At 36.9% G+C, this 14,720-nt stretch overlaps 1 protein-coding gene across 7 annotated transcripts in view; it reads left to right on the forward strand.

Moving 5' to 3' along the window:
* Positions 1–14,482, forward strand: part of arhgef3 (Rho guanine nucleotide exchange factor (GEF) 3) — a 298,141-nt gene extending 283,659 nt beyond the window's left edge. For all 7 annotated transcript variants that reach the window (XM_069939639.1, XM_069939640.1, XM_069939638.1 and 4 more), the window contains 8 exons: positions 605–775; positions 2,584–2,646; positions 3,410–3,506; positions 3,669–3,745; positions 5,593–5,850; positions 8,116–8,286; positions 9,367–9,553; positions 10,530–14,482. In XM_069939639.1, coding sequence (XP_069795740.1) covers positions 605–775; positions 2,584–2,646; positions 3,410–3,506; positions 3,669–3,745; positions 5,593–5,850; positions 8,116–8,286; positions 9,367–9,553; positions 10,530–10,876 — 1,371 coding nt within the window. In that variant the 3' untranslated portion in view covers positions 10,877–14,482. The remainder of the gene's footprint in view (positions 1–604; positions 776–2,583; positions 2,647–3,409; positions 3,507–3,668; positions 3,746–5,592; positions 5,851–8,115; positions 8,287–9,366; positions 9,554–10,529) is intronic.
* Positions 14,483–14,720: the final 238 nt, after the last annotated feature.

The raw sequence follows: 14,720 nt of genomic DNA on the forward strand, positions 1-14,720 counted from the left end.
TTTCATAAGTTCTCCCAATTCACTTGTGCTATAATTTTCTACCAAGGCCAAGTGTGAAAGAGCAGAATTTATTTCACGTTGGTGCAGAGCCAAGTGAGTTTCTGATTCTGGATTTACAATGTACTCCCACAAAGCTGCTGTGCAAATGTCCATCAAATAATTACTGGCATGTGTACTTGGCAAGGTGGCATGTTATATCTGACCAGCAGTGGTCAGGTATTCAACTAAAGTTGAACTTCAGTCGAGCAATTTTTTTTGCATTGTGATAAAGAGTAATATTACCTTCTAATATTTTATATTAACGGCATTGGAGCTAATCAAAACCTTTCTTTTCGACTGGCTGGCAAAGTCAACATCTGTTCTTGCTATTGCTGGACCAGTTATTATTGCAAGACATTAATGTCTGTCTGTTGGATTATGGTATAAAAATCTTCTGGGAATATCTCCCCTTTAAACCACACTGTAAATTCTCTCGCCTGTGGCATGTTGCAGTAATACGTGGAGTAAACTATTCAGTTAGTCATGTAACTCCTTTCTTCAGCTGTTTTCGTGTGGTGCTTGTGCAAAGAAAATCTGCAGCAATTCTTTCCTATTTTTGTTCCAGCGCTCGATTAGCTTCCGAAATGACAGTCGACCTGACATTTTCACCCCAAGACCCTCTTCCAGACAAACCCCTCCTGTTATCACAAAGCGTCGAGATAGCAAACTTTGGAGTGAAACATTTGACATTCGTGTCAATCAAATGCTGACAGCTAAGGAAATCAAAAGGCAAGAGGTAAGAATGGAGGCAAGTTATGGAATAAATGAATCCACTTAATCACTGTTTAAACCCTGGATTGGATGAACCTTTCCATTTCTGACTCCAAATAGCCACAATGTTAATAGATGAGGAGTGAGAGTTCGAGCAAGTTGAAATTATTTTGAGGTAGAGATAAAACTAAAAATATCCCTAAAATTGTTCTTTCAATAATAAAAAAAAATCTGTGAGGAATATAATAAATTAGTCAATTTTTAAAATTTCTATTTTTCAGTGAGTATCAACATACTTACTGTAAATCCATTGCAGACTTGGATATTGTATGTGCCAACCTCCTTTGGATCAAGATTAAGCAATTTAAGCCTCATTTAAAAAAAAAAATGCTCTTGTTTTCCCAAATACTTTTGCAGCCTTTCTCTGTAATCTCTAAAAGTACTACGGTTCCATAGCACCTGAATTCCTGCTATCCTTGGATTTAATGGTCCCATTATTAGCAGACTTCAGCCAAAGACCAAACCTTGGAGTTCTTTCCATAACCCTGTCTACCTATCTTTAAAATCATTCTTTAAACCCCATCACTTGGTCTAAACTTTGCCTATGGCTGAATTCAATTTTGCTTGATAAAACGACATAGAAAACTTGCTGCATAAAGGCATATTATTACATTCAAGTCATCTTTGTTCTTTATTATCTCTGGCACCATTTTCCAAGTTATAGAGACTCAAATTCATTATCCTCATGAATTAAAATAAATTTTCATCAATACACCCTGTTGTACCTATGAAACAAGTAATACATATTTTGAAAAATATTATGTATAATCCAACATTAATTTTTAAGGCTTTTATCATTTATAATTAAATATAGTGCGTCGTTCCCCCACCGATAACCTACACGACTTTCAGCAAGGATGTGGAGCTATGTAATCATAAAATTGTACACGTTCAGTCATCCCAACACTACCTCTCCATGGCAGGAAACAGGCAAATATTTGAGACTTTTTTTTAACCATTCCCCCTCCATGCACATCCAAAGAACAAAAAAAATTGTTCAAACATTGAATCTTAACTAAAATGGAAGTTATTTGCTATCGGTGCTGAGTACAAATGATCAGAACTAAATGAGGACCTTTTGTTATTTAATATTTTGCCAATGGATTAAACTGGCAGACTGAAAAGAACTGGGGAGGAGCTGTCATAGGTATTGGTATTCATTTTAAAAAGTTCAGTAGGGTCGAGAATAATGTATGGACCCTAGACTAATTTGCATAAGTGAGGTGGGGGGGGGGGTGGAAATAATACATTTGGGCAATACAAAGATCAAGTTATCATCATTTTCTAAAGTACAAGGTGTTTATTTAGACTTTAGTGTAAGATGCAAGTTAATGCAAAAGTCTATTTTAATACAGTCCCAAACTGCTTGTGGTAATTTTTTGCATATGCAGCATGGCAGTGAAGTTCAGGAGTGTCTCCAAAACCTTGTTCCTTGCCACACGAGCATGCTGGACATTTGACCCAGAGTCTCTGGAACATATTGAAAGTTAACTGGGCTCTGCAGAAGTGAACACCTCCCTTCCTCCCAACCAAACTCCAAATCCTGTCATTTTTGTTCAATAAATAGGCAAGCCTATTTTTAAAATACAATTGAGCAGTTCATCAACTGTAACAAATAATGGAATTAACACTTCTGTTAAATTTATTACGATAGTGATGTTACTGAGTCAGTCAAGATGATAATGTCACCAGAAAGATGACAGCTCAGTGTGATTTAACCAGTTTTCCTGCTATGATTACAAGATTCATTTATTTGAATTCCTCATTCTGCAGGCAATTTTTGAACTTTCCCAAGGAGAACAAGTTTTAATTGAAGACTTGAAACTCGCAAAAAAGGTAATGCAAGCTTCAGATGTGGTTCTCAGATTAAAATGTGCTTTGAAATTTTACCCTCCTTTATTTCTACTATGATTAGTAAATAAACAGATGCTGAAATTCATTGGTTTTAGTTACGATTCCCATTTGGCAAATATATAATTTAATGAGTTTACTAAATATTCTGTTTCTATGTCAAAGTAAAACATCAGTGCTGTGACAGGTCTACCCCACTTTACAAGAGTGTTGCTATGAAACCTTTTGTAAGTTGAAATGGCATAAAGCAAATGTGCTGTGAGCACTTTTGAAGGCTATTTTTGTAAAAGTGAAAACCAATCGAATTTTTTTTTCAGATAGCGAACACAGGTTTCTTCGTCAAAGCGAATTTGCGTAAAGCGAGTATTCGTAAAGCGGGGTATACCTGGACTCCATTTGTTTATTTCAACCCAGTTTAACGTGAAAGATTTTTTGTGTGTGTGTGTGTGTGTGCATGTGTGGAATAAGCATCCTACTGCATCGATAGTGTGCACAATGCTGTGGAAATAGTAGCCTTGGGTGCAAGCTGCTCTAAAATGTCCTTGAATTAATTGTGGAATCACAGGCATTTGTGTTAAGATGCCTCTGAAGTTAAATTTTATTAAAAATAAATCCTGTTGTGAATTTAATCGGATTACAAAAGTACCACGTTTTAAAAAATGTGTTGATGGAATGTGCTGTTAGCAAAATGTAATTTCTAAATGGATAATAAAGATCATCCTATACTCAGAATTGGCATCTCTTGCAGGCTTATCATGACCCAATGCTAAAACTCTCCATTATGACTGGACAGGAACTGAATCAAATATTTGGGACACTGGACTCTCTTATTCCTTTGCATGAAGGTATGGCCTTCATCTTAAACAAATAAAGCAAATGTTGTATGAAGGTTGCCACAGATGTAATAAATAACTTAGTGGTTCACAAGAAATGATGTCAAGAATGTTCCCTCTTGAGGAAATCCTCCTTTCTTTGACCCACACATCTCCTCATTTATTTTTGGTCAGACCTTCTGAGTCGGCTCCGGGAAGCCAGGAAACCAGATGGAACAACAGAGCGTGTTGGCCATATCCTTGTAGGCTGGGTAAGAAAGTGATCTAGCTTTCCTATTATTTTGCATCAGGAAATGCATAAATAGTGCAATAATTTCTACTTAGTCAAACCAAAATGTGTACAAATAGCCTTGAATAAAATCTGGAATGCGCACTTTAATCACATGTGAATTGTCTGATGACGAATTTAAAACTGCAGAGCACAGGGGCAAATAAAGGAAAAAAAAAAGTGTCTTTATCCCAAACACTAAGGAGGGTGCTGTATATTCCTGCCCAATGTCTTTTGAATCTCGAAATTGACTCCACTTTTGTGGCTTCCTCTCATATCTTGTTTCAGATATGGACCACCTTCTGAGTGAAAAATCTGTCCATCCAGTCTCTCTTCTCTCTCATCTTGAACCTTTGCCCTCTAGTTCTGAACTCTTCTCCCCGAGGGGGGAAAAAAGACGGACCATTCACTTTATCCCTGCTCCTCAGGATTTAAAAAATCAACCCTCGGGTTCTTCTACTCTAGGCAGTAAAGACCAAACCTAAGCTAAACTCTCCCCTATAACTCAGGCCCCCTAGTTCTTGCAGCATCCTGGTGCATCACATCTGTACCCCTTCCAGAGGTGGAGCTGGACAATGAGTTTCATTTTAGAAAAATCATTGCTTGATTCACAGAATATGTATTAAGAAAACTATTGAAGCAAGATGAAACTGAAAGATCGATTAGCAGACATGTCATTCTACAAACATTGAATGATGCATGAAATGTAAAGGCTTCATGGTCTGTCATTGAATGATAAATAACAAATGTAATCTTAAAACAGACAACGCTAACAAAGAAAGACATTAAGGTATTTCTTCAGGGATCAAACTGTTAAGGTGGCAATTACAGTATAATGATTTCCCCCCCCCACCCCGCCACTTTCATTTGATTTGCATAGCTGCAAGTTTTTAGCTGGAACTTTCTTTTAAAAGCACAAAAGTAAAATTCCTCCTATCTTACAAAAACATCTCTTCCACTCATATTGCATAAATTAGTTCTCCTTTATAATGGTTCTATAATAGTCCTGGTTACTTTTGTGGGTGAACCATGGCTCAGTGACATTGTATAATAGATTCAACAATGCCAATTGTGGCAGTCTTGTGTAAAGCAATTTTCACTTTGTTTTGCTTCATTATCATTAGTTACAGTGCAGTATTGCTGAAGAATTCCTTTGTGTAGCACATTCGGTAGTTATCAACAGGTTCGCCTGGCTGCATGTAGTCATTTTAATATTTTACTGTACTTTGCGGGATCTGCACAGGCTACTTGGTTCAATGTACTTACAGCTGAAGGATACAGAGAAAAATTGGGTGCCCTTCAATGAGCCAGTTACCATTCAGCCTTTGTTTCAAGCAATGTATTATTTCGGGTTGTGTCGTAACTACTGTATGAAATATTGGAAACACAAGAGTTTTACTGGAGGACGAATGAATTACACTTAGATGTTGTTGCTTCAACTTTATATCTTTTGGACCCAAAATAATTTAGTATGATCAATTCTGCAGCTGTTGAAATAACAGATTGTCTTGGTGACTCGCCACCCAGATGCCTCACTGAAATGATCAAGGTGCACTGCCCCTTCTTAGACCTACCTACTCTATTGATGACCTGATCACAGTAGCTGTTGGAATGGCACAGCAGATCAGTCAATACCTGTAGGAAAGAACAGGCTGATAAAGGATACAAATCAGAATTGATATAACATGTCTTTTACAAGTGATAACTGGGCTGTAATATATTTCCAACATTGAGTTTTTAAATTTTAGTTAAAGTTATTGTAAGTGCATTGTACTCTAGCTCATTCTAAAGCACTTCTGGCTTAAATTTTAAAACTTTTCTTCTTTTTAGCTTCCATGTTTAAACTCCTACGACAGTTACTGCAGCAACCAAGTGGCAGCCAAGGCCCTTTTGGATCACAAGAAGCAGGATCATAGAGTACATGACTTCCTACAGCGTTGCTTAGAATCTCCGTTTAGTCGCAAGCTGGATCTGTGGAATTTTCTGGATATTCCGCGTAGTCGGTTGGTGAAATATCCCCTGCTCTTAAAAGAGATCCTCAGACATACTCCAAATGACCACCCAGATAAGCAGCACTTAGAAGAAGCAGTAAGTAACAAAGGGAAGTTGTGATGGTGCTCGCTTCTGACACTTTTGCAGAAATTACTCAAGACTGGTTGACCTATAGAATAAAAATTGGATAAGAAAATTGAGGTTTCCGAGTAGCAAAGTTCTCAGATCATTGAGCATCGGTTCACTGTAATCTAGAAGTTCCTTCAAGTTATTTGTACCAAAGGCTAAATTTTGTCTGAAGTTAACCAAAAGGGAGAATGTTTCCTTCGTCTGTTCATTGGAATGCCAGTTGATATTTTGCTCATTGAGGCATGCTTCTTTGCATGTGATCCATTGTTTTTTGAATACCTAATTCTCTTCATGGCAGAGAAGATTGCTTTAGAAGTTGTGAACACAGTTAATCACAGGAAACTACTGTGCAACCTTCAACTACCTTCATGCAATGCATGTTGATAAGATTGAAAGACCACCTGCCTCTTTCTATTGTCTTATTTCACCCCATTTTTTTTATTTGAATGAAACTTCAAATTTATAAATGTCACCTGCAGGGCATGTTTCTGATGTGAACTGAAAATCACTGAACAATTCTTGGAGTGGGGGTGGGCTGGGAAAGGACATCTATGTAAAGAAGTAACACAGATATGCAAGAAGTGTTCCACATGTGAAGCGAGAAACCAAATTTCTGTTTCAGGGTGTTACAACAGTGATGTTGTTTCTCTTTGCAAAACCTGTATCTGACCTGCTGGATAGTTCCTGTATTTATATCAGGTTTCCAGCATTTGCAGCATTTTATAAAGAAATTGGCTGCAATAAAAGCCTGTCGTCTCATTTTGCTTGTTTATAGTTCACCTGCCCTGATTTGTATATTGAATCTGCACACAGACTCGTCAGTCAGGGATTTGAGATTAAGTGAGGAGAGCGAAATATCATTCAAAATATAATTTTATTTCTTGTAATTTAAACCTATTAACTAAAATAATCAGTTCACTAATACTAGACGGTTTAAGGCTTTTTTGAATGCAATAATTTTTTTGAAAGTGTTTACTGATTTAAATGAGGGAATGAAATTTGTTTTTTTTTTGTTGTTTTGTTAATAACACTTTTCAGACATTTATTGCATCATATTTTAACACCTGAAATAAAATGCCCCTCTATTTCTTTATAGGGTATTCAATTGAAGGAAAACAATTTGAAAATGGGGATTTGTATATCCCTTTTCATCTCCCTATTGATTTTAGATAAGATCTCAAATGAATTAAAAAGCCTTTCTCTTGTCAATAGGCGACCAATAGATACTGCCAAATCTATCTGAGTGGATTATAAGTACTTGACAGCAGAGAAACGATGTACATCAGATCAAATTTCCCATTAAATCTCCATTAATTTAGCTTTGAAAATTTAAAACTGCCAATGGACAAGATTCCATCAAGCAGCCAGCTTCACTCTATTACCATTTGGAAAATGACAGATTTAATTTTGTAGTCCGACGGTAAAACTTGTCACTTTTTTTGTGTGGCAATTTCATGTCAGAGTTAAACTTTAATTCCTAAACTTTACATGGGGATTTTAATACTTTCTCAGAATTGTAGCCTTAATCGATTGTTGAAATGAATGTTAGTCACAATCCCTGATTCAGCTGTATGTATTAATGTGTGCAGTACTCTATTTGCCCTTGGAATGTTGATGCCCATCTTAGCCCAAGGCTGTGAAAGCCTGGGTTTCAGGAAAAAAAAAGTGCAGTGATATAAATAAACAATCTGGTCTTTCGTTGGGCAAGGATTAGTCTAATACAGCTGTTCCTTGTGAATCATTTAACATTCAAGAAAAGCAAATTGGAGAGTTAGGAACCTGGAGAAATGATGGCACATGCAAAAAATTCTGAATTGCAGAAGAATCAAAATATATGTGGCCTGTGTGCACATGTTCTAGAAATAGTCACGTTACAAGAATATTTTACATATAATTACTTTGTCTTCTGATTGAAACTAGTTTTGTTCCTGTATTTTGGGGTGAGAAAATCAGAGAGTAGTGGGTAATGTTTAATTTGCAATGAACTCCAGCTAAATTACAGGGCAGTACAAAATTTTAATTTGAAATTTCATTAAATATTTCGATGATTGGAATTTTTAGGCCAGGTGGCTGAAATTCAACTTCTGACTCTGAATGACATTAAAATCATGGGTTGTATTTTACTTGAGCTCTTTGATCAACATTTTAGCTGCGATGAGGGGCTGTGGTTTTACTAATTCCTTGCTAGATTTGTTGATCCGTGTGACTCATTGTCCATTCTTTATGTTTCAGGTTAACATCGTTCAAGGGATTGTAGCTGAAATCAATAAGAAGACTGGGGAATCAGAATGCCAGTTTTACAAGGAAAGGCTGGTCTTCCTTGAGGAGAGTCAAAAAGACCCCCTGATTGAAAGTTCTAAAGTGCTGTGCTGTCATGGAGACTTGAAGAACAATAGAGGAGCAGTAAGTAATCTATGATTTCCTGTAATTGCCCTTCCAATAACACAATTAGTTCTATTTTGAAATATGTGAAAAACCCATAGTTTGAACCTGATGCAGTGATTAGGGTTGAAAGTGACACTGTATTTTGTGACACCGATTAATGAGATCCCTTTTGCGATGATTAAGGAACAGAGCTCGTCCGCTCTTTCAAACTGTCTGAGATAATATTGCATCTTAAGGGGAGGCCTCTGTGTTTGCTGATTCTTCCTTCCCCACAGATGGGTCATCTGCAGGCTGACCTTTATTGGATTAAGACTAAGTGAAATCTGGTAGGATATAGAACTATGAACATTTCTTTTTGTTTGTGCAAGACATAAGCTTGTGAGAAAATCGGAAGGCATCGTCTTTTGTAACCTAAAATACTGCAAATCATGGTGCTTGGTGCTCAATTTATTAGAAAACGTGATTGGTTTTGCATTGATCATTAAAAAAAATTCTAAAATGCTTAACAAACCCTTTCCATTTGTCAGTTAAATTTAATCTGAAATTGAATCTATCACTCTCACATGCACTTATGATTGATTATACAATGATACAGTTGATCTTTCTAGATAACACATTTATGTGTTGTGAATGATTTATGAATGGACTGTTTATATTACTTTAATACAGAGGAGGCTGTTTTCATTTGTCATCATAATCTTAAAAGTGAACGTTTCTATGTGAAGTCAATTAATTATTGATTGCTTTTGATTATTTTTTTTTTAAATCTCAGTGCTATTATGTAAGTAAACCTGCTCATCCTTCTTTTATTGGGGGAGGATTGGATATTGAGCATACAACCTGCAAATTGTTCTTTGTGCACTTCTCTCTTCTGAATGTCAGATCCTTAAAATGATTGGGCTATTTACTGAATTGCTGTATTAATCAGAAGAGTTTGCAGATTGTTGCTTGATTTGGTTAAAAGGCTTTGCATCTGGTAACGTTAAAGTAAATTTGACTAAAGAATTTGGCAGAATACAATCCACTAAGTATTGATTGTGAAGCTAAGGCACACTTGCCTCATAATAGCTAATCTAGACATTTCCGTTCATTTTACAGAAGCTTCACGTATTCCTTTTTCAAGAAGTGCTTGTAATTACCAGAGTGGTGACTTGCAGTGAACAGCTGTGTTACCAGCTCTACAGGCAACCCATCCCTGTTGGAGACCTGGTGTTGGATGACCTGCAGGATGGGGAAGTGCGATTAGGTGGATCTATTAGAGGAGCCTTCAGCAATAATGAGAGAAGTATGAAGCTATTTTGTTAACTTTCCCTCTTCTCCCCACTATTCCCCCTCCATAAGCCTGATGTTTAATGCACGTGGTTTTATGTTGGAGAGACATTGCAGTCATTTACATGGTTCATATTAGGTAGTGATCTTTCCCACTAAATCCTGTGTCGAGTAAATTTAGATATTTACTTTTGAATCAAATGTCATTGTGTGTTTGGATTGTGGTCAAAGTTGACATAAAAATAAATCTTCTTTGGGCAAGAAGGATGTCTGTGCCATGACATTTGACTCCAGCAACAAGTCAATGCCTTCAGGAGAGGAAGCAATTTTAAAAAGGCAATGAAATGGAGCAAAGAGAATAAGACCGTTGTCTTTTCCTCGATTTAACTAGCTACGAGGCCTGAATATGTTTGACATTAACATGTCAAAATGCATGACACCCACTTATTAAAAATTATGTTGCCATGTCATAAGTAAATGGCAAACCTTTATCAGGTTAACATTTAATTATTTATGAAGTGAATATCCAGTCATTTGATCCAGAAGTATGAATGTATGAGCAAGTATTCTCCTGAGGTACAATTTCCATTTGGCCTGAAAACTTGTACAAAGTTTAAACACGTTCTGTTGAAGTTTCACCAAGGGGCATTAATTTGAATTGGGCATGATCAGTGTAAGCAGGAGAAACGTCAAAGTAAATTTATTTCTTGAGGTTTCACCACATCAAACTATCAAGCAAACGTGCTTGGAGTGAAGCATTTAACCTGCTTTTCAAATTTTAATGCCACATAATCATTAGATTAAAATCCATTAAAAATGCAAAACATTGAGATAGTAAAAACAGGTATATTTAAAAAGAAAACAATGGCAGAAAACATTCTCTTTAACCCAAAAAAACTAATTGGTTTATCCATATTACGTAGCTGTAGGGACAAGTGAGTTATAGACTGTTGCTTTACTTTTGTTAAACTGATCCTTTCTTTCCATTTTAGCAAAAAACTTCTTCAGAGTCAGCTTTGTAGATCCTTCTGAAGGGCAGTCCCACTCACTTCAGGCCAATGACGCCTTCAACAAGCAGCAATGGCTGAACTGCATCAGACAGGCTAAAGAAGCCGTTCGGCGTTCATTGGGCGATGTGGGAAGGCTAGAATGTAAGAGACACACCCACCTAACTCCAAATGGGATCGTTGTGTCACATGAAGAATCAAAGATTGAAAGAATGGACCAATCAGACAATGAATCAGACTGTAGCATGGATACCAGTGAAATGAGTGGAGACTATGAACAGATGGAAGAAACAAACTTTGTTTATCAGAAAAAAATAGAGACAAATGTTTGATGTCAACATAATTCCTTTTACCTGTACAGTATTTGCATTCCAGATGGAGCATTTTGGAAAAGCACTTTTATTCCTGAGATGATGTTCCTGGTGTTTTGATTATGCAGACTTGACAGATACTGCCAAGTGTGTTGCTGTTTGCTGGATTTTGTTGTCTCCACAGATTTTGGTTTTCTCTAACATCATTTGGATGGCTAAAATATTTTATTAATATCTGCAGCGTCTTGCTGGGTTGTAAGTTACTCAACCGCGTTTAACTTTTGGACCAATTCTGATGCACTTGGAAGCAGCAAATTAACAGTGATTGTATAAAACATCAGGCAACATGACAGAAGATGAACAAAACACTCGAATGAAATCAAGTAACTCATAGCCAACTCTAATGGGATCTGACCAATTGCAATAATAACTTAATCGAAATTGTTTTAGATAATTTCTTCTGAAGAAAGCTGCCTAATAATCACTCCATGCTGTCTTGACAGATTCATCACTCAAGAAAACGTAAATATAATTGCAATGTTTGCCAAATCATGAATGTGTTGTCTAATATTTTCAATTCTACAGGATGTGTTTAAGCAAAATGTTTGTCCAGGTCATGTTTTCTTCTGTACATAATATGAGGAATCAAAATGTCATATAAGAAAAATGAAGATGCCAAAACAACTTATTATTTTTGAAGTAAAGTAATGTTTCATTTTATCTAGTAAAATTTTCCATGTATTTATAGTTTTTACATCACATTTGAAAAGTTTCTTTTTGAAACATTAATTCTGCAGGTATCTCTCCAATGACTGGTTGAGGAAGTGATGGAAAATAGTGTGAAAAGTGGTGGTTGTAATTTCTACAGTTTATATGTAATAACATATATAAGCAATGGGAGAAGCCTAGTCCTGGAAGTAATATTATTCAATTGGTAAACTCCTCATTTGGAAGATCTAAGGAATGAGAATATGGCAGTCAAAGGAATAAATTCAGAAACAGTAATTTTGTAAATAAAAAGAGTGGTTTTATTCTTTTGACAATTTTACCAGCATTTTACAATCCCTTTTTAACTAGTAGTCAAGTTAAGATCCAGAAGCAAGATGAAGAATTGAAAATAATGAAGTGCAGCACGGTATCAGCCTGCGATCAGGATGGCAGTAGGTTACAGCAGCAAGTTATTAAAAGCACAATGAGCTGATAAAGTTACATTCGATGGGGCTGGATAGTTCTGCGGACACAGTTGCCATGATCTATATATAATCTTGATGGAAAAAACAAAATCCAGGAAATCAATGCGAACACCTCTAATCCATTCTGCAACTCAACAGCACTTTTTTTTCCTTGTGCTCTTTTGTCTTTTGTGGAGATTATTTGAAACGAGTTAAAATATACTTGATTTTTAAGAGCAAACTGTTGAATTTGTTAAGATTAGAGAAGTATGCTGTTTCAAAGAGGAACTGAGCAAGATGCTGTCAGTCTGGTTTCATCTTCTTCCAATTGCTATTTGAAACATTCATTCTGTAGAAATAAATTGACAGCCTCATTACCGGTAAACAAGCAGGCCATAGAAATGTTGTACTTATGCTCTAAAGGTTAATTCACCATCTCCCAATGTTGCTTATTAGGTTTTGTTCTCCGTAAGTCAGTGGTTTTCTCAAACAATAACTACCTAAAACCACTCTCTTGATTGGAAGTTTGTTCATCATGCAAAGGCATTGCATCATTTGACACCATGTGACATTAAGACCCTGTAACCCTAATTATACATTAATACTATGAGAATGTCAATGGCAAGTCCAGCATTTATTGTTTGTCCTTTATTGTGATTTCAAGAGAACACATTTAAGGTGGGTGGGAAGAAGTTTAGATCAGATACTATTGTTAAGTCATTAAACAAAAATGTCATATTGCATGAAATTGCCTTTAAGGCAAAGATTCGCCATTAGCATTGACAAGCCCTCCTTACAGTTGGAAAGAGAAAGAGATTTCCCTCAGTCACGGAGTGCTGAGAATTTGCCTGCAGTCCTCCCACAGCCTCTCCAGTTCAGTTAAAACCATTGGCAACCTGAGCCCAGATCCAAACCTCTGACACGATGAGGAAGCCTACAGCGCCCAGGGCCCTCAGCACCCTCTTGAATGCTGATTCTCATAAGCCAGTCTCCAGCAGCATGCAGACTGGTGTGAATCCTTCGACCTTGTCACCCGCGGCCTGTGTGGGTTTCTCGCCAACAGCTTGCCATCTTCGTGTGTCCTTCAGCCACGTCCCCTTGCTGGTCCGCCACCATGGTCATTGTTCTTGAGGTGGTCTCTGCTTCTTCTCAATTGGGGTGGGGGTGTTCTTCCCTTTACAGGTGCCCTGCACCAGTCCGCTGCTCTCCTGGAGTCTTGTGGCTGCTGCTGTAAATAGGCACCACTATCTTGGACCCAGACCTTTTAAATAAACCACCAGCAGCTGGAATGGGCAGTAGAACCCTTTGAGGGAGCTCATTGGCCCTACTTTTCTTTCCTGGAGATAACAATTGAGTTAGGTTGTTTGGCTTTTAAAATCAATCTAGCAGTTTCAGAGGGGATAATTTATGATACCAGCTTTTTATTTGAGATTTAGTAGCATAAATTTAATTCCCATAGCTGCCACAATGGGGTGGATCAATTGACTAGGGATCCAGCTACTTAACCATTGTGCCACTACCTCTGCTGTATTTTTATTTCTGAGACTATGGTTTGACTTGTTCTGTTTATTTAAATGGTTTAAAACAGTGGTTTACAAACTTTTTCTTTCCACTCATATACCACCTTAAGTCATCCCTATGCCGTAAGTGCTCTGTGATTAGTAAGGGATTGCTTAAGGTGGGATGTGAGTGGAAAGAAAAAGGTTTGAAAACCGCTGTTTTAATCGTACCTAATTGACTCGTTATGTGCACGGTTTCATAACTCCAAAGGAAATGGCCAATGACAAATTTTCTCAGGCAAAATATTTCAGTAACAATTGGGTCTAGAGCAATGGTTCACAACCTTTGGCCCCACTCAGGTATCACCTTAAGTAATCCCTTACTAATCACAGAGCACCTATGGCATAGGGATGACTTAAAGTGGTATGTGAGTGGAAAGAAAAAGTTTGAAAACCACTGGTTTAAAAGCATATTTAATGGAATCTTATTTACTTATTAATGGTAATGGTTTGGAGAAGCAAGTGGCAGTTAAAGATTGTGGTAATAGCAGGCACTAAAGTGGAATCCAATGTTTTATTCTGATCAAAACTTTGCACCCTGGAATCTTGCACTGCTGGTCACTTGCTCTTTCTGATAAATGGAATAATAATTAAAATAATGTTACTTTTTGTTTCCTTAATATCTCAAATTGCCTGCATTTCTATTGCAGATGATCAGGCCAAATGGCTTTAACCATGGAAAGGTTATCGTTAACTGGAAAGTTTAAGACCAGAAGTGTAGAACAGATGATCGGGCAGATTATATGGTCATTGATTTCCTATTTCTGCTGATGAAGTCACAAATAAACAAAGACCAGAGGGGTTAGTTGTGCATACAATATGGAATTTTTATTCAGATCACGACAAAAACCTGTTAAGGTCCTGAAACCAGTTAATAAAGCTGTTTTTTTTGAGAAGTGTTAAGATTGATTATGCACTTGGAGACACACTGGGATGATCTTCTGTAATTAGTTCTACATGGTGCAGAATTGCAGTTTCTCATCAGTGTCATTCAAAATTGAAGGTAGTTCCAATGTTTCAATGCTAACCAAAAAACCCTGTAAGAATGAATGAGCAATGAGAGGTTCTGAAAATGGTGTACTGCAGAGAAGGTCCAAATGCTGACTATTAAATGAAGAGGACTTTGTGGTGTGA

This window comes from Narcine bancroftii, chromosome 5 (genome assembly GCF_036971445.1).
Source record: "Narcine bancroftii isolate sNarBan1 chromosome 5, sNarBan1.hap1, whole genome shotgun sequence".
NCBI classification, from domain to species: Eukaryota; Metazoa; Chordata; class Chondrichthyes; order Torpediniformes; family Narcinidae; genus Narcine; species Narcine bancroftii.